The sequence below is a fragment of the Schistocerca serialis genome, chromosome 1 (assembly GCF_023864345.2).
Source record: "Schistocerca serialis cubense isolate TAMUIC-IGC-003099 chromosome 1, iqSchSeri2.2, whole genome shotgun sequence".
Lineage (NCBI taxonomy): Eukaryota > Metazoa > Arthropoda > Insecta > Orthoptera > Acrididae > Schistocerca > Schistocerca serialis.
The window spans coordinates 651784939-651809311 of NC_064638.1; the positions used below are offsets into that span (position 1 = coordinate 651784939).

The 24373-nt window shown below is 38.3% G+C and overlaps 1 protein-coding gene across 3 annotated transcripts in view; it reads right to left on the reverse strand.

Annotated features, from left to right (window-relative positions):
* Positions 1–24373, reverse strand: part of LOC126479166 (centrosomal protein of 112 kDa-like) — a 164968-nt gene that overhangs the window by 131272 nt on the left and 9323 nt on the right. For all 3 annotated transcript variants that reach the window (XM_050103761.1, XM_050103760.1, XM_050103759.1), the window contains exon 3: positions 13341–13481. In XM_050103761.1, the coding sequence (XP_049959718.1) occupies positions 13341–13481 (141 nt within the window). The remainder of the gene's footprint in view (positions 1–13340; positions 13482–24373) is intronic.

Here is a 24373-nt window from a genome sequence, read left to right on the forward strand (position 1 = left end):
TTTCTTACATTTTTGAACTTCCACCACTATAAGTGTAAATCCTGAATCCTTTCTGGTCATTCTGACAAAGTTTTATGAATTTATTTTTAAAAGTATAGACAGTGGAAGTTAAAAATTCCTGTGGTGTCTCCCCTGCTCCAAGTCGCCCCGTTTGACGTCCTAACCCCCCTTAAGTACATGTTCGAAAGTTTGTAAAAATTTCTGGTATTACTTTTATTAATATTTTCTTGTATTTCCATAAGCAGAGTTTTTCAAAGGTACTTTTGATTTTTTGGATTACTTTTGGCACTTCTCTTCTGTGTTACCTGAATTCTTCTAAATAGTCTTTTTTTTTTAACATTTCCATTTTTGAGCTCTTCATTCTAGTGCTTCTTCACACTTCGTTACACCATGTTCTCTTTCTATTCCTGGCGAGTCCTAAGGTTTTCTCCGCTGCTTTAGTAATATGTACAAGGAGTTCATGCCAATTACCTTGTTTTGCTGTTAATTTTTTCCCTATATTTTTTATTGTAATATTAGCTGCAGTGGAGTTGTATCTGATTACTTTCTTGGTAGTACTTTTTGTTTTAGATGAGAGAAATCTTATTTTAATCTTAGAGAGATGATGACCTGAATCAATTCATGCAAATGCAGCTCTCTCTCTCTCTCTCTCTCTCTCTCTCTCTCTCTCTCTCTCTCTCTCTGCTATATGGTGAGTAGCAATCTGTCCTTTTCATAATATTTTCATTATTCCATCCCGGGTTTTCCATTGCTTGATTCTATTAACAGCTATTTTTAATAATTATTGCAATTATTTATAATAATGTAGTTATAATTTTCAGTCATCTATAACTTCAAAGGTTTTCGAACATTCTGGAAAAATCTACTTCTGAAGATACTTGGTACTTTCTAGAAAATTCTGAATACATCTGTCCCTCACTGACACATGGACACATGAAACACCACTCAAAACGTTTTAAACACTATTCATAAGCACAATGTGTGACAAAACGGTTTTTGCCACCCACACTCACCCATTTCCACCCATCATAACCAAATTCCCTTACTAACAGCAGAAGACAAAGGTTGTCTACCACCACAATCGCAAGTGGGTGGTCATGGAGAAAAGAGTGCCTTGTTGGCCAAAAGCTCACTTCCAACAGTCTTTTCGTTGCACCTGCAACTCAGCATCTATGCTATATGGTGAGTGGCAACTATCCTTTCCATATTATTGTCACATTCCATCTTGGATTTTCCATTGCTTGATTTTACAACGTAATAGAGCATGTTGAAAAAAGGAAAAAAGTAATTCACCATTGCATGTGGTGTAAAATATTTTCAAATGACAAAAGACAAGAGTCTGAGCTAATGAAGCAATACAGAAAAAATGGAAGGTGTAACTGACATTAAGAACTAATATTGGAACGTGAGCCCCACATGACCCTAATGAAGAAAGGAGAATGGGTTCTAAGATGCTCTTCTGTTCTCTGCTGCAATCACTTTTCAGACTGCATTGCAATGGTTACACATTTTCTTTTGTCAGAGTACTTACTGCGTATGAGCTAATTACCATAATTCCTAAGTTATGGATCAGGTGGCCTATGGATGTAGTTAAGAAAACTATCAACTAGTGCTCCAGGTGACCTATATACACACCAATGAATACTAAGCATATATTTTTCCATTTTGATTTTACTATTATTACTTCAGCTACTTACGAGGGACGTTTGAAAAGTCCACGCAAAGTCTGAGAGATGGCACCACCAGTGCGTATCGAGGCGATGTTTAGTTAGTAGCATCTTTGGAAAGAATGCACACCACGTTTCAGCCATATTTGTCTATTTATTTGTTTGGCATTCATGTGAATCAAGGAAGTCTAGTGATTGTCAAAAAATGGACAAAAAAGAATTTTGTGTGGTGATTAAACATTACTTTATGAACGGTGAAACATCTCAAGAGACTAAAGAGAAGCTTGATAAACATTACGGTGACTCTGCACCTTCGATTAGAACAGTTTATAAGTGGTTTCAAAATTTTCGGCGTGGCCACATGGGCACAAGTGATGCTGAATGTTCTGGATGCCCTGTGGAGGTTATGACTCCAGAAATCATTGATAAAATCCATGATACGGTGATGGATGACAGAAGAGTTAAGGTGTGCGAGATTGCAAGTGCTGTGGGCATCTCGAATGAACAGGTACATAATATTTTGCAAAAACATTTGGGCATGAGAAAGCTATCCACAAGATGGGTTCTGCGATTGCTCACGCTTGAGCAAAACCAGAATTGTGTGTAGTGTTGCAAGGATGGTTTGCAGCTGTTCAGGAAGAATCCACAGGACTTTAAGGATTGTTTCATCACTGTGGACGAAACATGGATACATTAATATACTCCTGAGACCGAATAATAATAATAATAATAACAACAGTCTTAACAATGGGTTACCAAGGGAGAATCTGCACCCCAAAAAAGGCGAAGACCAGTTCTTCGGCCGGGAAGGTTATGGCGACTCTTTTGGGATTCGCAAGGGATAATCCTCAACAACTATATGGAAAAGGATAAAACTATTACAAGTGCATATTATTCACCATTATGGGACCATTTGGAAACCAAGCTGCAGGAAAAACGCCGGAGATTGGACCGCAAAAAAGTCCTTTTCCATCACGACAATGCACCAGCACACACCTTAACAGTTGTGGTCGCAAAATTATTGGAAATAGGATTCCAGCTCATTTCACATCCCCCCCTATTCTTCAGACTTGGCTCCCTCAGACTACTATTTGTTCGCCAATTTGAAGAAATGGCTGGTGGGACAAAGATTTTATTCAAACGAGGAGGTGACTGCAGCAACTAATAGCTATTTTGCAGACTTGGACAATTCCTATTATTCGGAAGGGGTCAACAAATTAGAATAGCGTTGGACAAAGTGTATAAGTCTAAAAGGAGACTATGTCGAAAAACAAAAAAGGTTTACCCCAAACTCTTAAGTAGTTTTTATATTTTTGCACGGACTCTTCAAATGCCCCTCGTAAATCTATGACACCAATATTTACCTACAACACGTTATGATTGATCACAAAATGCATGCATCCCACAAGAGCCACATCCCTTTTTACAGAGGGTGAGGCATATGTGTAGATCTGGCGAGATGGAGGGAGAGAGGTGTTGAAATGGATCATTCATAATGTCAGTGCTTTATCTTTCCTTACCCACTCTTTGTAAATTAGATAGGTCTAGTACAACTTCCTATGCTGGAATCACAGCTCACAATTTTACCTTTTATGATGATCCACTGCATGAAATTCATATGTTAATTCTGTTTCAAACCATATGCCAGATTCCTAATGAAACTTGTTTGATATTTTTGTTTCTTAGGGCACATAAACTTTCCAGTGTTTCCTATGTAACAAGATGCAATAATTATACAAACTGAAAATCGAGGGGAGAGAAAGGAAAGGGAATGGAATGGAAGGGAAAAACTTATCAGTCTCGTTCTAAGTCCTCCATGCTTGCTAATTCTAGATTTCCATCAAATGTCTGCCATTGTTGTAAATCCACACTGAAGGTTGTGGATTCACAGCCCATCCAGGTGAATTAATTATACGAATGCATGGTGTCTTTTTCTTTCAGACGTGTCCAAAAGAACAGACACCAACACATTCATACAAGACACAATAAGTTGCACAGAATTTCTTTTTATAATGTTCTGAATAAATCAAATTGCATGATTAAACTGAAATTCATGGCATTATTATAAGTCTAGATTTGTACTGAGCTAATAACCAGGTGCATTCATGCTCCATTAATTAATAAAGTGAGAAAATATATCTTTCTTTTTAAAATCATGAGGTGAAATAACTTCAAGCATTCAAAATGCTACTTTTAACTAGAAATATTTACAAATAAAAATGATTGATTCAACTTCATGAGGTCAACTGATTATTCGCTACCGATGGAAGAAACACAGCCTCCAACTGTTGGAGAAATTAGGAGCTGTTGGGTGGGGGGATGATAAACGGCACCAAGAAAAACTGTACCATGCTCATTTTGCTATCATCCAAGGTGGAAAACGGGTCACTAAGCAACCTGCCTTTGCTCTATCGTCTGTACAGAAAATTCTTGTTTGTGCGCCTTATATATGTTACTTCAAGAGTATTGAGGTCTGACTTACCACCACTCTTGTCTACAGAAGGTAACTCTACCAATTGTGGAGAATTACACTGTTTTCCCCTTATATGCTAAAGAGGCAAAGACCACAGTCTTCTAGAGGTGGGGCATTTCCCCTCAATTAGTGACACTAAATGCAGTTGCTGTTACTACAAGTATTTTGCCTTCCAGATGTTGCCACTGAGCAGCATGGAGTGCACTGAAGGAATATGTCTGCTTCATCTGTTCTGGTCCCCTAATAACTGCATGTAACACTGAATATGTTTTGCATATTGGTGCAATGGATGCAATCAGAGAAGGCATCAGTGCCATTAGGTGTGTCTTACACATTAACCCATTGCTGCACTTGACAGTAAAAGCATGAAGCTAGTTTGAAACAATTGGAAAAGTTTTTAAAATGTAGACAAAGTAAAAGATTTGTCACAATGTTAAGACTAAATTTAGTGTCAGCCTTTACAAAAGGAAAGGGCAGTGATGGCATCAATCTCGAAATCAAAATCTTATTTGGAATATCCATACATACAATGCACTATTATGATCTCATCTGAAAGATCTTGTTAATTTTGGGCAACTGAAGATAATAAATGAAGAATTAACTGGACTAATGTTTTTTATATCACACTGGAATATCAGTATCAAAATCATAATTATCTTGTTTAATGCAGTCATCATGCCAGAACCTCATAATACCTTTCATTAAAATAATGACACAGAAGTGGTAACCAGTACTTACATTCTGTATACAAAAAATTATTATTTGCAACTGCCTTAACGTAGCACTAGCCGTGTGGACGAGGTGGTTTGTGTGCTCTGCATCCGGAGGGCTATGCCCGCAGTAGCATAGCTACCAGCAGGGTCACCCATGCCATGCCGGACAGGCCAAAGGGGAGGAGCCAGACGAAGTGTGTCCCACAACAACCTATATTAGCCTGTATCCTATCCTATCCTAAACCTCTCCTTTTCCTTACCATTACAAACCCTTGCCAGGGATACGGTGAAGTCCTTAACAGCAGCTACGGTGGAGAAGAACATCTTTGGTATGGCGCAGCTAGTGGAGGAGGCACCCTTCCCCTCCTAAGGGCAAATGAGGAGTGGAACCACTGCCTTGTGGTGAAAAGGGATCTTCAAGGGCTGAGGAAGTTAACCCTGAAAGAAATTCCTCAGCTGCGTTAGGCTTAGCAGGCCAGTAGATGAGAAAAAGCTATCATTGCTTTCAATCAGAGAACAAGCACCAGATCAAAAATACTTAATGTAGACAGCACTTCTTGTTCCCCTGGAACAAAAGACAGCTCTTCACAGTATGAAGAATAACCGAGGAATGCAAGAAGATACACTAAACAAGAACAGAAAACTAGAACCCAACAAAAAGACAAAAACAAGTTGAGAGTGGAAACACTAAATGTAATAACCTTGACAGGAGACACTAAAGAGGTTGCAGACATGATGGAGAGGAGAAAGATTCGTATCCTTGGATTGTGAGAGACCAAGTGGAAGGGAAAAAACTCTAAATTGCTGAGAGGTGGGTACAAATTATACTGGCAGGGTCACTGAGAGGTGGGTACAAATTCTACTGGCAGGGTCGCTGAGAGGTTGGTACAAATTATACTGGCAGGGTCACAATAAAGAGGCAAAAAATGGAGTGGGGTTTGTGTTTCACAAAGACATTGACCCAGTTGCAGATGTGAGCTTTGTAAGTGAAAGGATAATTGGAGCAAGAGTCACCATGGGAAAGAATAGTTTTCCTATACTCCAAGTGTACGCACCTCAGCAAGGGTGCAGTAGGAAATAAACTAAATTCCTTGACCAACTGGAAGACCAACTAAGATAAGATAACATTACGATAGTTGGGCATCTGAATGCTCAGATCGGCACAGATAGAAATGGATTTGAGGAGGTGATGGGCCCTTTTGGATATAGACGATAAAATGTTGAGGGAGAAGAAATTCTATATCCGTGCATAAGGTATCATCTTTTAGTGAAGAATACATTCTTCAAGAAACAAGACAGCCATAAGATTACTAGATATGGCTGGGATGGCAAATCTAAGACAGTTATAGGCAAAAAAAAGTCATACCAACTAGAGCACTTGGATGGCAACCACAGGTTACTAGTAGCTGATCTAAATTATCAGATGAAAAGTTTGAATGCTATACAAAGAGTGCCAAAAATTAAGGAGTGGAAGTTGAAAGAAGAAAAAAAAAAAAGTTTCCAAAATCTAGTAGCACAAAAATTGAAAGGGTAGTGTAGAGGAAGAGTGGAACCTATTTAAAACATCAATAGTTAACAGCGCTGTGTAGATATGCAGCAAAACAAAGGGTAAAGTGAAAGACAAAGAAACCAGTTGGTGGAATGATAGAGTAAAAAATGCAATTAAAAATGTAATATGGCAAAAAAAATAAAAAAAAATAAAAAAAAAATACCATGGAGTTTGAAAAAAGAAAACAAAACCAGGGGCTGGTACCAAAAGATGAACACAAGCAAAAGAAACTCCAGGCAAAGAGAATTGTGACAGAAGAAAAGGAGAAGAGAGGGGAATATTCACCCAGAAACTAGAGCAGGATAGCAAAGGGAACCAAAAACTGCTATATGGGTTATTGAAATGTAAAAGATCTGATAGAGGTTGAAACAGAGGATGGGGATATTATCAGGGACATGGAAGGTATCACAGAAGAGATGAATTATTTTGAAATCTTACTGAATGAGGAAGGTGCACAAGAAAGTGACACCGAAGTCATTGAATTAGAGGAAGAGCAGGATCCAATCTCTTTGTTAGAAACTAAGAATTCCCTGAAACAGAGGAAAAGTGGGAAGGCGGCTGGAGTAGATGAGCTAACAGCGGATATGATTATAGCCGCAGGAATCCACAAATTACATTGGTTACACCGGGTACTGGGGGTGACATGGAAAGAAAACAAAGAGCCGGATGAATGGAAAAAAGGAATTATAATACCATTGTACAAGAAAGGTAGCGGAAAGAAATGCACCAACTACCGAGGAGTCACACTTATCAAACTGCCTTAAGATAACAGAAAAGATCATTAGAAAAAAAGATTGCGGAAAATTCTAGAACACCAATTAGAGGAACAACAGCATGGGGTCAGAAGTAATATGGGAACAAAAGATCTCATTTTCTCCCTCCATCAGTTAATGGAGAAATATTGGGAAAAAGGAAAGGACTTTATAGTCGTATTCGTGGATTTGAAAAAAGCATATGACAGTGTACCAAGGGATAAAATACGGGAATGCTTGAGAAAACAATGTTCCTGATTCATTAATTAAAAAAAGTCCAGATGCTGTACAACGGTTGAGAGCAGTGTACATGTAGGAGGTGGAAGATCAAAATCGTTTAAGACAAAGAGAGGTGTTCAGCAAGGCAGTCTGCTATCCCTTTTACTCTTCATTACACTTATGGACACAGTCATGAAAAAAATCAAGGAAGAAGAAAATGAAGGTCTCAATGCCTCTGGTTTTGCTGATGACATCGCCATTTCGGGAGAGACCGAAATGGAGGTTCAGAGGAGACTAGATTAATGGAACACAAAATTTTAAAAATTCAAGTTAACTGTGAGAAAGAACAAGGCAGTGGCAATGAAGATGAACAGGGCACCCACACCTTGTCACATCATACTGGAGGTAGGAGAAGGTTGAATGTGTGAAAAGCTTCAATTATCTGGGTAGCATCATATCACACAATGGAAGTTCCAAACTAGAAGTCTTAAACAGAATAACAAAAGGATCTAGCTTCTTCCACCAACCTCGAAATCTAACCTGGGGCAAGGAAGTCCCTCAAAGAGCCAAACAGATCACGTATAAAACTTATCTCCCGCCAATCATGATGTATAGTCTAGAGGCTTGTGTCATAAGAGAGAAGAGTCAAATACAAGCACGTGAAATGAAGTTCCTTAGGTCAGCTCTACAAAAAACTAGGAGAGCGAGAGAGAGAGAGAGAGAGAGAGAGAGAGAGCGAGAGAGAGAGAGAGAGAGTCAGGAATGATTATGTAAAGAGAGACCTGCAGGTGACACTGACTACAGAGGAGAGAATGAGTGCTCTGAGATTGAAGTGGTTCGGTCATGTGAAGCAAATGCACCCGACTAACGCCACGCCAGTATTCGGAGATGGAGGTACCAGGAAGAAGTCCAATTGGGTGGCCTAGAAAGAGATGGACAGGCCAGATTAAGGAAGATCTCAAGAGGAGAGGAGTAACATGACATGTAGTGGAGAGGGAAAAGTTATACCAGGACAGAAACCAATGGAGGCATATAGTTCACCAAGTTCCTACCAGGCTCACTGGAAGGAAATCCTGATGATAAACAAACCACGCAAAAGATAGTTTCTTAGTTTTACAACAACTAGTTTCTATTTTCAGCAACTTCCTCTAAAAACATTTTTATCTCTCACCTTTTCATTCTTACCCCTCCCTCCACCACCACCACCACCACCACCACCACCACCATCACCACCAGACAGAAGCTGGGACTGTGCTTACCAATGTACTATCTTTGACCTCATGTTCTATTACACATCCCTTTCTCCATCTTTGTCTCATCCCGTCTTCATAATTGGTGAAACCGTCTCATCCTGAGGTCTACATGAACTGCCCTTCCTTTGTATGCATTCCCCATCTATCTCTCTCTCATCCCAGAGGAAGGAAATAATAATTCTGAAAGGTAGGATAGGTCCATTGAGTGTAACACATGTCTACTGGCAGGACTAAATTTTTCACTTTCTGAATACAGAACTTGGTCAGAAATTCTGTGTCTCAACTTTATAGTTCCCCCGACAATTTGTTGATACCATTTATTTCTTTCCCTTCGTGTATTTCTTCTACAAGTATGAATGTGCACTAAATACGATACGCTGTGGCATTTCAGTAACCTCAATAATGCATTTCAAGTGTGTCAGTTGAACATAATCAGGAGCAAGATTCTGAACGTATAGTGTGTGTTCCCACATAATGAAATACAGGTTTCAACGTATTTTGAGGGAACGACTGACAATATTATCATGCAACCAGTTACGCACTAATCAAACACCTCCTCGTCACAGACTGATTGGTGCGTATTATTAGTTGGTCTTCACAGATCACACTGTACCGTAGTAAGCAGTGTTGAGTCTTTTCTCGAATAATTTTTGTATGGCTATATCGCTATTCGCCATATGAACGAAGTGTTGTGCAGCATACAGCTACATTTAGTAGAAAACTGTTGGATGTATTTCTAGCTATTGGACAAAGTTGTGTGCACTTTAAAGAGACTATGCATACGTATGATTTCATTATCTTTTACCAATAAGTCTCGAATAGGGTCGCTGGAGTGCTTAAGTGGTTTTGTGCAGGAATGTTGTCCGCACTTGCCTTGAGGTATGATGGGAACAAAAGAAGGTGTGCCAGCTGTTTGTTACATGGACAATGAGAGCTGCAGGCAGACCACGTGTTTTGAAGCAATACATTCAGAAGAAAGAGTGCCGTGATGCTGTAAATGAGGATTATAAAATTAATTGTTCTTTGTTTGAGTCACAGCTGTTTACACTGTGCTACTATCTGAAAACCAAGGACAGTGTCAAAACCCCCAATACATTTGAAAGAGCACCAAAATATTTTTCTGCTCTGTCTTGCTATGCAATCCATCTGCGAGAGCAGGCCAAGAGAGTGGATCAATGTTTGTTAGTTAAATCATGGGGAGATGTAGGTGTATCACTGATTATTAACATGTCGAACATGCCACAATCATATATAAACAATGATCCACCTGCCTTCTCCAACGATTTAAGTAAAAAACACTGATCTATGTACTTAGTGTGCTCGCGCAGATTGACTGCATATTAATTTCACCACCACATTTGATACATTTCTCTGTCTCTGCAATTAATCCAGACACACACATAATATCAGTTCACTTTATAGCACTCCCTCCCATAATCTCAGAATATTTCTCTCAAAACAAGCTAATACACTGACGAACAAAGGCAATGTTTTCAATGTTCTACACACTACCAAAAAAATCAAACAATTCCCTCCAGCATTTTTCAGATTTTGACAGTAATCCTTTGTAAAGGGATTAAAGGACAGTGGGACTACTTGGAGTTAATTCTGATGTCATTTTTGTTCACTCAAGTCAGCAACCTATTTAGATCAAATTTTGAAAACTTCTGATTCCATTTGAGTTTGAAATATGTAAAATATTTCACTAATTATTTTAATTAAACTCAACCTTTGGTTTGTCATCTCAGGATCATTGCTGGACAGAAGCTTTGAATACACACATCTCAGTTAACATAGCGACACGGTCAACATATTGAGTATGCCATAGTGCTTGGCAATAATCTAAATCAGCATAACCAGCATGTGGATCAAATTATTCATTCATTGTCTAGGTTTCTGTGTGGGGTTAGGCTAGGTTAGTGATGTTTAACGTCCCGTCGACAACGAGGTCATTAGAGACTGAGCGCAAGCTCGGGTTAGGGAAGGATGGGGAAGGAAATCGGCCGTGCCCTTTCAAAGGAACCATCCCGGCATTTGACAAACGATTTAGGGAAATCACGGAAAACCTAAATCAGGATGGCTGGAGACGGGATTGAACAGTCGTCCTCCCGAATGCGAGTCCAGTGTGCTATAGGTTTCTGTGTGCTTGTTATGATGTCACAGAAACAGAAAGTGCATTCTGTGAATGATAAACTGAAAATTATTCATTATGTGAAGAATGATGAAACTTTAGCAAGCTTATAAAGTGAGTTGGTATACCTGAAGGAACAATCAGCAGATGAGTGAAAGAAGACAATAAACTTACAAGTTCTTTAAATACTATTGAAGTGTGGGAATGAACAGAAGATTGACTAAACTAAGAAAGGCAAGTGAACTTGACAAATGCCTTTAAAGGCAGTTTTTAATAAAGAGAAGTGAAGGTGAGAGCCATTTTGTGAGCCAAAGCTGAAAAATTTCAGCTTTGATTTACATGGAACAAAGATTTTATAGCTTTTGAGTGATGGATTTTAAGATTGAAATGTTACTATGAAGTTCACCAAACAACTGCTGAAGGAGAAGGAAGGTCTTTGAACAGGGAATCTGCTTGTTTCCTGAAATTCTACATAAAGCAATGGTAGACGAACATTTAAATGATCATCAAGTGTATAATTGTGATTGAACTGTGCTTTACTATCGATTGCTTCCAACCAGAACTGTGTGTGTGTGTAGGGGGGGAGGGGGGCGTGTGTGGGTGCGTGTGTGTGGGTGCGTGTGTGTGGGTAGGTTAGAAAATGAGTATACATAATAACCCCCCTCCTTGCCACAAATAAATTGGGCAGCAGTAAGCTGAAAAACAGGTGAAAGTAAGAGACCAAGGTAAGCAAGTAAACATGTCATCCTTACAATTCACTTACAGGCATTCAAAGAATACTTGGATGATGTGTGATAGTTTTACCAACTGGTTTCAAGAAGAGTTTGTTCCGTCAGTGAGACGGCACCTACGGTTACTCAAGCTCAGAGAAGAAGCTCTACTAATCCTTCATCACTGTCCAGCTCACCTACCTGCAGATGTGTTGCAATCAGAATATGGAAAAATAAAAGCTTTGCTTTTGCCAAAAAAACATGACAGAACTAATTCAGCTGCTGGATCAGTGCATCATGCGAGCATTTGAGACTCTTGATCGCAGTGAATTGCTTGCTTGAATAATAAATTAAGATGAGAAAATGTCCTAGAAATCTGTAAATTCTAAGTGTTGCACATTCAGTAGGCTTGGCATGGCAAAGCATTGGTCCAACCACTATTAGGAATTGCTGGAAAAAATGTTAAATTGAAGAAAATGAACAGATGTACACTGTATTGACATAGATTTAAATCCAGTCTGCATGTGATGTTCTACAGCGCAATATTGATCTAGAAGACTTCAACCACTGGTTAGTCATCAATAATGAAGGACCAATTTTGGAGATCATAGATGACAATGAGATTATTGATGCTGTTTGAAATGAGATTAGTGAAGCAGTCAGTGATGGCGATGAAGAAGCTGAAAAAGAAAGTATAGATGATGTTCCCAGTACACACAAAATATTGGATAATATAAACAAAGTGAGAATGTGTATGGAGCAACAGAGTGAACCAAATCGAACTGAGTTGTTGCACAAGATGAGCACAAAACAATAAGCACTAAAGAAACTGGGTGAAATGACCTGCCAAAGAAAGTTAACTGACCTCTTTAAAGCAGCAGAATAATGATGTACTGTAGGTTGCAGGTAGTGCTGTAAATTATCATACTGTAGGTGACAGTATACTTTATAAACCGTATTGAGACTTGTGTTACTGTTTGACGTTTGAGCAAAGTTCGTCTAATTTCTGTACCCTTTTTGATAAATTTCTGAAATGTTTTACTTCTGATGTTCTTTAAATGTAAATATACTATTGTATAGCATATATAATATTGCATTGTGTGTTCTTCCTAATATTCCATGCATATTTTTGTCATTACACAGTTCACTCTCAATATACCATTGGTATGATATAACGTGGAAGCATGTCCCCAACAACTGCGTTATTTCAGGCTTCTAAAGTACTTTCTTGTTGTCGTGGCACATTCATTAGAAACATTTATGAATTTTAATACAAAATGGGAATGGATTATACATTAAGGACATTTATGAATTTTAAAAAAGGAATGGTGTACAAGTAAAATTGAAGTTTCAGAAAAGGAATGATCAGCAGCAAACTTAGTGCCCAAAACAGAACAAATTTACTTATCTCTTAACTATACCATTGAAGGGTATTTATTTAGTGTATATGGCCCTATTTCAAGGAGACTAGTGTTCAACTTGGGTGTGGTGTTGAGGCCATTAGCAATAAAGCGTTACCTTACATTTGTCTAGGATGGGAAACTTGTCCTACACTAGTTTATTCGAGTTCTTTGTGGCTTAATTTTACCACTAAAGAGTAATTCTGTAACCATATTTAGAATGTGAATTAACACCAAACAAGGGATAGGGTTATGAACGCAAAAGTTTTCTAAACCTAAAATCCTACCACCAAATGAGCTTGTGTGTTTACAAGCAAACTAACTAATTTTATTCATTCACATATAAGAATATTCAAATGGTATCAATTTTTTGATACAGTTACTGGATTTGCAACTGCTGCAAGGAAAGGAACCTACTTTATACACTAATTGTTAGCAGGAACACGTGTAAATTATGACAATATATTTCTTACCCTTTCATTGATTTGAGATAAATCTGCTGCTATGGATATATTGTGCTGTGTCTGGTTCAGTCTTGTTGCTTCAAGCTCCTCCTTCAGTTCTTTTAATTTAGTTTTGCAGTCATTTAGTTGAAATTTATATTCATCACGATCCTGCAAGTAAAACATGTTAAAAATTATCAAGCTTTGCTTCTACAGAAAAAGATTTCTTCTGTGAAACTTCCGGGCAGATTAAAACTGTGTGCCGGACCGAGACTAACTCGGGACCTTTGCCTTTTGCGGGCAAATGCTCTACCATCTGAGCTATCCAAGCACGACTCATGCCCCGTCCACACAGCTTTACTTCTGCCAGTACCTCATTTCCTACCTTCCAATCTTCACAGAAGCTCTCCTGTAGGAGACAAGGTACTGGCAGAATTAAAGCTGTGAGGACAGGGCGTGAATCGTGCTTGGGTAGCTCAGATGGTATAGCACTTGCCCGCAAAAGGCAATGGTCCAGAGTTCGGGTCTCGGTCTGGCACACAGTTTTAATCTGCCAGGAAGTTTCACATCAGGGCACACTCCACTGCAGTGTGACAATCTCAATCAAGATTTTTTTATATTTTCTTTTATGTGGTTGCTAAATGCTCCACATTCCAAAAACTTATATTTGTTTTCCCAAACACCATCAATACACATAGCAGGAAGTCAAATGTATAAGAAAACTAATTAATAAATTTTAAGATTACCTTAACTTTTTTTTTTAAAGTTCAAATTACGAAGTGACCTTACCATTCACACTACAGATGTCTCTCATAAAAAAACAATACCACAATAATAATGTCCGCCATGACGTTATTTGAAGCACATCATAGTTTCGATGTATAATTTTAATAAACTATTGCAACACTGAATTGATGTCACTTTGTATACTGATAAGCGTTATCAGAATGTACATCTTGTAGCACAATTTACAATGTAGGCTACCGACATCAATTTCAGGTAAGACATTTTTATAAAAATGTTATCTAGTTCCCTAACATCTTTTTTGTAAGATTATAACTTAACTATGCAACGAAACACCCAAATCATCATCATAAACTGAATACCTAAAAGGCCAAGAAAAAGATGATATACAGATCAACAGGATAAAGAGGTTTTATTGGGAAACTAAGCATCACTAGGTAATTCTTTTCCAAAAACATTCTTGGAAATGTGCATTTATTTTAACACACGGAAAAGACTCATTCAAGAACAACAAATGTTGCAAACAATATAATTTGACTGGAGAAGAAAGGGAAACAAAACTAGCAAACCAAGTGAAAGGAAATGCCCAGGGTGAATTTTGCAGCATGCCAAGGGAATGTCGAGTATTTGTGGCACAACTGCTTCTAGAAGCTTGCTCAAGATTGGTTCTGAACATAAGTATTGGCTATTAAGTCTGGTCTCTGCCAGTTGGCACCTGGCCCATCTTCACACAACCTAACGTTCAGCAATTCAGAAATGCTGCCATTCGTAAATGCCCATTACCTTCTCATCAGCACACTGTCTACAGCTGTTAAATTATTCGTAAAAATGGATGCTGAAATAATACAACTCTCACACTCCATGCTGACATATCGCACGGTAGCTGATGAGAGTGACCATAAAGGCATTTCCCATTTATACTCACTCCCATGAGCCACAATGCTGAGTTGCAGCTTGGACTGCACAAATAACAGAAATGCCAGAATACGTAAGTAACCAATTTCAAAAAAAAAAAAAAAAAAAAAAAAAAAAAAAAAAAAAAAAAAAAAAAAAAAATCAGTTGTCTGGTCAAAAAGAAAACAAAATAACAAATTATTAACTGAGCAGAAATTTTGATACAGCTTCCAACTACATATACATTCACAAATCTTAAGAGCAGAAAGACGAATTACAGAGAAACAATACAAAATCACGTAAAATTTAAACACACTGAGAAACTCATTTTTCTAAAAGCTTTCTAATATTGATGATACTTAGAAAATTCCTTATTATTACAAGTAAATAATTTATTGACTCTGTAAATGAAGCCAAGGCAGACGTAAGCACAACACTTCTGGGTCTTTGCAAAATAAACTGGCACTACAAGGAGAAGGTCTGAGTCTTGAACCGCACAAGTTGAGGCAGATGGCAAAATAACAAGTGCACTAAAACAGTAAGTTGGAGAGGGCATATCTCGGTTCAATGAAGCAAAGTTGTGTAGAAAAAGCATAAGGCCAATTAAGAGATATAGCATCATTTAATCACAAAAAAATTAAAAACTGATGGTTTGTATCAGAAATATCAGGGTATAACACCATGTATGAATGCATTATCTACTCCATTTCAGCCAACTTTCTGATGTGTCAGAGGTATGGGCTTATTAAGTGGACACTTGGGATTAACCAAAACACTCCTTTACCAATTTACAACCAAACTGTTACCATTCAAACAAACCTAGACTTCAGGTTACCCTACAGATCAGTATTTCACCACACCTAAAAATTCATAGGCTTCACTAACTCTCAACCAAACTGTCACTTTCCAGCCAAACCCAGACTTCAGCCCATGCTATCACCACAACCTACACCCAAAAACTAATGTTGCTGTAAAATAAGTATTCTTTGTTCTATTCTCTTCAAGTTTGCACACTTATGTCATGCAGATCAGTAAGTTACTGGACAGGGCATGCACCTGATATATGTAGGTTCAGTAGAACCAATCCTTGTACTTTAAGTCCAAAATACAACTTCACACAATTAAGAATGTCAATCAGGTGTTTAAGTATTGGAATGACAGTAGCAGAACCTACTTTCAGAACCAGCATAACCCAAGAATGACAGCACACTGACTGTTAGTTCAGAGGGAAGGGGCTTTTTTATCTTTCACTGGCCTACTGAGAGAGAGCGACAGGATTCTGATTATTATCTGTTCTTCAGTGAAATGAGTTTTTCGTTATAACAATTTAATCCTATTTAAAGTTGAATTAATTCAAGTGTGTTTATTCAACAATGTGCCATGAGATGGCAACAGATAAAACATTTTCAATAGCAAATATCTGAGGTTACAGTAGGCTGTGCGTTTTCGCAACAATAGGAATTAAGAACAATAGGAATTAAGAATCACATTTTGCACCTGCAGCCCAGAAGATCTGCACCACCCTGTCCATAAGTGGCCGTCACTTCTCCAGGTCGAAGAGGACAAGCACATGGGATTCCTGAGGCAACTAATGAGGAAAGTTGGCAGTCTTTTGGGTCTTTCTTCAGTTCCAACTCCCTAAATGTATTACTCTTACACCTGAGTCATTCCATGTCAAGAGAACCAGAGACCCCCACTCGACCATCTCCAAATCTAATGAATTTTTGTGTGGAGGTTCTATATGGTCTTTGTTGACTACATACCAAATTTCAGTTCAGTATCTTCAGTGGTTAAATTCTTAGGGGATTTTAAAGAGAGGCTACTCACGTCCACATCATGTACAATGGTCAAATGTGCCAAGTTTGCTAGGCTTTTTTAAAAGTTCTAGCAAACATTTGCTTTAATATACACAGACAACTTTTCATGTTGAATCACACCGTGGCAAAAATTAGGGATTTAGCCTTACCTAAATATAGATACAAGCCTCTAAAGTGGCTAAAAAATTCGTTGTGCTATTCTGAGAGCCATGGTTTGACCAACCACTGCTACTTTTCATATGGACCAATCACACCAAAACTTCAGAGGGTTATTCATATCTATGATGTCTATATATCGACCAGATTTAATTAACATTGGATGCCCAGATAAAAAGATATGCACCTGCAAAGTCGGCCAAAATTTTCTAATTGATAACTTTAGGGTATTTTTGGGGGACAATATGTCAACTGCGTTTTGTTCAATCCTCTTTCTTGCTACAGCTGGAAAAAGAATGCTTTACGCTTTGAAAGAAATATTGTTTAATTCCTGGATCTTTCAGTTTGACGAGTAAGAATACATTTCAAAAGTTGTTCTCTTAGCACTTCAAGAAGATTGAAAAGTCAAATATTTTGCTCATCAAGTCCCATAATTATTTTTATTGACATGTATAAGTCAGTTTCAAACATTAGTTTAACACATGACATAAAAACAAATATAGTCAAAAAACAGCAAATTTGCAGAACAAAAATACTAAAGAGTCAGTTCCACTTTTCGTTAAGCACTTCTACAATTTTGTCAATGACGGATCGTGGATAACTGTATTGTCTTCCTGGTGATGATGATGATGATGATGATGATGATGATGGGGTTCTAAAGTCATGAAGATATGTTGCTCAGGAATCCAGCAGATATTTTTAGCAGTCAACTAGTGGAATGAACAGGCATGACCATGTGGGTGCATAAAGGTGATGAGGACATGTTGTTTGTGGGTCATTCCATGTCAGTTCAACCAGGGGCTCCAGCTCATAGTCTCAGATTTGACTAAAATTCAGTACACTAATTCTACCATGTGTGGAACACTCGTGTACAAAGTATTAGTTTCCCCTGCCAATTAGTTCCAGAATTATGACTTGTGAAAAAAAGGTGGCGTGACCTGGAAATTGCAACCCGCATCTAGCAATCTATCTTCAGACCCAACTTCAGGTCTTAATAACTTTGGAACTATTCCACACAGTCCAGTGACATTTTTACAAACCAGTAACATCCATTTAGAGAACACACTCCATTAATCAATCCACCAACAACATATTTCTGAGGGAAAATAAAAAATTCCAAAATGTGATTAAAAAATGTAATACGTTAAAAGGTACATATTGTAGGTGCCCTCTATGCCAAATATAATTCACTCAAAAAGGGTATAAATTTTTTTGTGGTAAGCTTAATGTGGCCTAAACACACACAGAACTCATCATGCCCATATCAGTCACAAAAACAGAGTTACATGCACACGAAAATACAAAAATTTGAAAAATTACCTGAAAAACGTGGATTTTCGAAGTGTGGTAGCACAAAAGGGACAAGTGGTATCCATGCCAAATTTCACACACTGCATAAGTAGACCATAATGATATATATCTCGAAATTTTAGCATGTTATTGCAAGAAATTTGTGTACAATGGAAGCTGACAGATGTATTTGGTGATGTGGCCATTTTTCCACTACACAATTTTGTAAAAACATATCGTAAACTGTTCGGCCTCTTCTTATCCTGTCCCACAACTGTTTCATCACTAAGCAAAAACATATAGACAGATTAACACAACCTATCATTAAAGTTTACTGCACCTTAACTGCTAAAAACCAGTCAATTGTGCTTCGAAACAGAAATTCTCCCACACTTAAGCTACTGTACTCTGTACATTGAGTGGCAAATTGCACTGGCTTCGTGACACTGTGGTAGGAACTGGAACTGTCATAAGAATATGTTCAAAAGAAATCCAACACCTGTCTGCCAAACGTGGCCAATGAAATGATCTTGCTGGTGCCATGAAGTTCACAAATACATCACCTTCTGCTGCAAAGCACTCTGCAACACATCCTAAGTACAATTTGTTGTCATAAACTGCAATAAAATAGCAACCTGGTTGTATGTTGCTGCTTTTGCTTCTGAATCCTGAGTCAGACACACTGTGAAGACACATGTTGTGCATGAACCTATAGTTATAACCAGACAGTCTGCTCATCTGCACATTGTCAGAGTCCACTGGAGAGAAGTGATGATCGCTCCTTGTGCCTGCAACAGTTTTAACGTGTTCTAGTCTGCTTTTTAGCAACTCTTCGACTGATTTCACCTCATCTTTCGAAACATAGAATGATTGTATGCCAGAGATATTTTTCTGTACCCAGGTAAATAATTGAAGAGGTGTTAGAATGTGACCTCCTGTAGGGTGCTGCAGACTAGCTCGTGATGCCATGCGCTTAATGGTAGCACCAATACCATCACATACATTTTTACCATGACCTGTTGCGAAAAAATTTCATTCTGCATGAATCTGAAAATCATGGTAATGCATGCATAAATTTTTGAGATTTTTACAGTTTTTGTACTGACTAGCTGCCCCATCACTGAAGTATTTCGCAAAATGTATGTGAGGCAGCAAGTTTTTCACATATGCCATGACAGTGCGAATGTGGGCATGAACTGCAATGGCATCATGAATTAAACGGTCACTAAAAAGGCACAGGTTCATGACAGACACATCACCTAATTAACCTCTATAGTAAATCGCAAATGGCTGGAGAGTTGCTTGACTGTTGTCCCAAAAATGTCCTCGGATGGCACCTTGAACTATAAATGCATAATTTTCAGAAAAGTCTAGTATTACTATAATTTCATCTTGTTTCAAATTATCCTTACAAAGCTGGAGATAAGACGACTGTGCTGTTGCTATGAAGCTGTGTGTGGTCAGTTTGTCCATTTTTTGACAACACATTTCAGCAAAATCTTCCACTGTACTTAGCTTTGTTTCAAGACTTGTGTGATCCATGTGCATCCATTGTTAATAAGAAACAAGTTCATCGTCATCCATAAGGAGTTCACCATACAGTTTGTTATTCATGTGTTCTGCAAGATTTGCCTTACCAGGACACTTTTCACACCTGTGTATCATGCACTGGTACGAACTGATATCACACACTAGCAGCTTCATTGCACCTTTGTAATCCAGACCAGAATCCTTATGGGTCTCACATACACAAGCATTGTGCCCCTTGCACTTACAGGCACAAACCATTTTGGCCGAAGATTGGAAAAAGATGATACAACTACTTTGGTATTGGGATACTTTTCCTTGAATTCTACATATAGTTCTGATATGTTGCATAGCAACAGACTTTTGCATCTGTACACGTACATTTCCCATTTTCACCGTTACATAGTCTTTTTTCCAGGCATTATTCGGCTGTAGTCATTATTTTCATAAAACTCCGACACTAGCATCTTTATTTCTGAACTCAATTGCTTACCCTGAGCCTGCTGAAGTTATGGAAGCACTCATTGGGTTGCTTTTATTTTGCTAGCTTGCTTTACCATATACATAGAAACATTGAATTCCTTTGCAGTGTAGGTAAGAATAGCTACTTTTTTCTGGCATGTGGATATGGCACATTTTTCTTTCAAATCATGCACAATTTTGTCCAAATCAGAGCATTTCTAGCATAATTTCTGTTCCTTTGGAGCAGATAGTTCTTCCTCTTCCACCATTAGTGTGTCAGCTATTTTGTGTTTTAATTGCATTTGAGCTTCTTGTAGTTTTCTTCTACCACCCATAGCTGGGCCTGTCTCTTTTCCCAACTTTGTGTGTCTTCGTGGGAGACAAACCAAGAGCAGTCACTGAAATACTTAATTGCTCATCTGCTGTGGTCGTAGGTGGCTGATACTCTTCGTCACTGTCATGTAAATTATCAGAATATTCTTCAGAATGAGATATTTTCACTCTGCAGCGGAGTGTGCGCTGATATGAAACTTTCTGGCAGATTAAAACTGTGTGCCCGACCGAGACTCTAACTCGGGAGAGCTTCTGTAAAGTTTGGAAGGTACGAGACGAGGTACTGGCAGAAGTAAAGCTGTGAGTACCGGGTGTGAGTCGTGCTTCGGTAGCTCAGATGGTAGAGCACTTGCCCGCGAAAGGAAAAGGTCTCGAGTTCGAGTCTCGGTCGGGCACACAGTTTTAATCTGCCAGAAAGTTTCAGAATATTCTTCGTTTTTTAGCTGTGTAACACACCTTGAACATAACTTTTGTCCTGGTTTCATGTTAAGTCCCATGCACTGATTCACTTTCAATACTGACTTTATATCAATTTCTCTGAGGCTACACTTCACTTCACTGTCTAAAATGGATCAAAACAACTTCTTTGTAGGAAAGAATACCAGAAACACTTTCATATGATAATAAACACTAAAGTTTCCTGGAACCGTAATTCTTGTGCCCACAGGGTGTATCCTGGATCTCCATAGCAACAAATCTTGGTACGATTCGTCCAGATCATACAGTACAAAGCAAATAGCACATTTTGTTCCATATGTTGTTTTATGACATTCAGATGCTTGTGCTCTACCAACACTGCAACTTGTTTGAACAAAAGCACCACTAGTACACTCTTCTGCCTCCATACTGACTTTCCACAACAGCACTGACCAGTCTGAACTAGAGTCTTAAAAGCATGAGTAACCTGTAATTGTTGCTTGTTTCCTTTGTTGTTCCTGCAAGAAAACTACCATGTTTAACTTTCTGTTGCCTAATGGTTCCCAACAATTGCTGCAGCTCTGAAACAAGCTGTCTGCATCATCACTATTACTTGCTAAATCGTGTTAAAAGAAACGTAACCAATTACATCTGTCAACTTTTATTGTACACAAATGCCTTGCAATAACAAGTTGAAATTTTGCCACATATTATATTATGGTCTACTTATGCAGTGTTTGAAATTTGGCTTGGGTATCACTTGTCCTTTTTGTACTACCACACTTCGAAAAGCCACGTTTTTTTCAGGTAATTTTTCAAATTTTTGTATTTTCGTGTGCATGTAACTCTGTTTGTGTGACTGATATGGGCATGGTGAGTTCTGTGTGTGTTTAGGCCACATTAAGCTTACCATATTTGGCATAGAGGGCACCTACAATATGTACCTTTTAATGTATTACATTTTTTTAATCACATTTTGAAATTTTTTATTTTCCCTCAGAAATATGTTGTTGGTGTCTTGATTCATAGAGTGTGTTCTCTAAGTGGGTGTTACTGGGTTGTAAAAATGTCACTGGACTGTGTGGAATAGTTCCAAAGTTATTAAGACCTGAAGTTGGGACTGAAGATAGATTGCCAGATGCGGGTTGCAATTTCCGGGTCACGCCACCTTTTTCCCCAAGCCATAATTCTGGAACTAATTGGCAGGGGAACATGAGTGTTCCACACAAGGTAGCATTGGTGTGCTAAATTTTAGCCAAATTTGAGACTATCAGCTGGAACATTTTCTCAAACTGGTTGAATTGACATGGAATGACCCTCATGTGAAACTTCATTGTGTTTCCAATCCACCAAAAATTGCCATACATACAAGTAACATACTGTCCTGGTTGTAAACTTTGAATTGAGACTGCTGGAATTTCTTCATCTGCTTCGAAAACATTAACTGTGAATATTGTAGCATCATCGGAACTCTGCTTATTCTGAGCTGATCACAGTTAATTGTTTTTATCTCGTTCCAGATACTGGATGTCCCGTGGTAAACCTTGTTTTTTGATCCGGGTGGATTTTTTTCAATTTCTTCTTTTGCTTCATAAAAAGCTTTACACCTGGAATACTATCATCACAGAATTTGAATAAATCATATGGAGTCAATATTTCGTTATCTAAGGCCCTCTGCAGACTAGCACAGGCTGCAAGTCCTTTTGCTGTTCCCCCAATGCCGTCAACAAGGCAATTTACCATGGCTTGTTCCAAAAAAAATTCTATTTGGCAGTGATGCCAAAATCCTTTTCGTGCAGGCATAAATTGATGAAATTTTTGAGATTCTTATATTGAGCAACTGAATCATCAGTAAAGTAATAAATGTTCTTAATGTATTCAGTCTGTCTTTGAACATGTTATCAACTTTATTTGAAAAGCACGGACAGCAATGGTATCTTGAAGACGCTGACCATACAAATGCCAATACTCTGACATTCTGTGCCATTGAAATAGACAACAGATGGATGAAATGTGGCCTGACTATTTCTCCCAATGGAATCCTTGCACAGAATCCTGAACACCAAATGAATAATTCTCAACAAAATCTATCAATATAATTAATTCATTTTCTGCAAGTTGTTTTTTTTTTTTTTTTTTTTTTTTTGGTAGCTGCTCAAGATGTAAACAAGGGTGATGTACTTGAGGACAATATTATGGAAATGGAAGGGGATGTAGATGAAGATGAAACGGGAGATATGATACTGCGTGAAGAGTTTGAAAGAGCAGTGAAAGACCTGAATTGAAACAAGGCCCCGGGAGTGAACAATATTCCATTAGAACTACTGACAGCCTTGGGAGAGCCAGTCCTGACAAAACTCTACCATCTGGTGAGCAAGATGTATAAGACAGGTGGAATACCGCCAGACTTCAAGAAGAATATAGTAATTCCAATCCCTAAGAAAGCAGGTGTTGACAGATGTGAAAATTACTGAAGTATCAGTTTAATAAGTCACGGCTGCAAAATACTAACGCGAATTCTTTACAGACGAATGAAAAAACTAGTGGAAGCCAACCTCGGGGAAGATCAGTTTGGATTCCGTAGAAATGTTGGAGCACGTGAGGCAATACTGACCCTACGGCTTATCTTAGAAGCTAGATTAAGGAAAGGCAAACCTACGTTTCTAGCATTTGTAGACTTGGAGAAGGCTTTTGACAATGTTGACTGGAATACTCTCTTTCAAATTCTGAAGGTGGCAGGGGTAAAATACACGGAGTGAAAGGCTATTCACAATTTGTACAGGAACCAGATGGCAGTTATAAGAGTCGAGGGGCATGAAAGGGAAGCAGTGGTTGGGAAAGGAGTGAGACGGGGTTGTAGTCTCTCCCCAATGTTATTCAATCTGTATATTGAGCAAGCAGTGAAGAAAACAAAAGAAAAATTCGGAGTAGGTATTAAGATCCATGGAGAAGAAATAAAAACTTTGAGGTTCGCTGATGACATTGTAATTCTGTCAGAGACAGCAACGGACTTGGAAGAGCAGTTGAACGGAATGGATAGTGTCCTGAAAGGAGGATATAAGATGAACATCAACAAAAGCAAAACGAGGATAATGGAATGTAGTCGAATTAAGTCAGGTGATGCTGAGGGAATTAGATTAGGAAATGAGACACTTAAAGTAGTAAAGGAGTTTTGCTATTTGGGGAGCAAGATAACTGATGATGGTCGAAGTAGAGAGGATACAAAATGTAGACTGGCAATGCCAAGGAAAGCGTTTCTGAAGAAGAGAAATTTGTTAACATCGAGTATAGATTTAAGTGTCTGGAAGTGGTTTCTGAAAGTATTCGTATGAAGTGTAGCCATGTATGGAAGTGAAACATGGACGATAAATAGTTTGGACAAGAAGAGAATAGAAGCTTTTGAAAAGTGGTGCTACAGAAGAA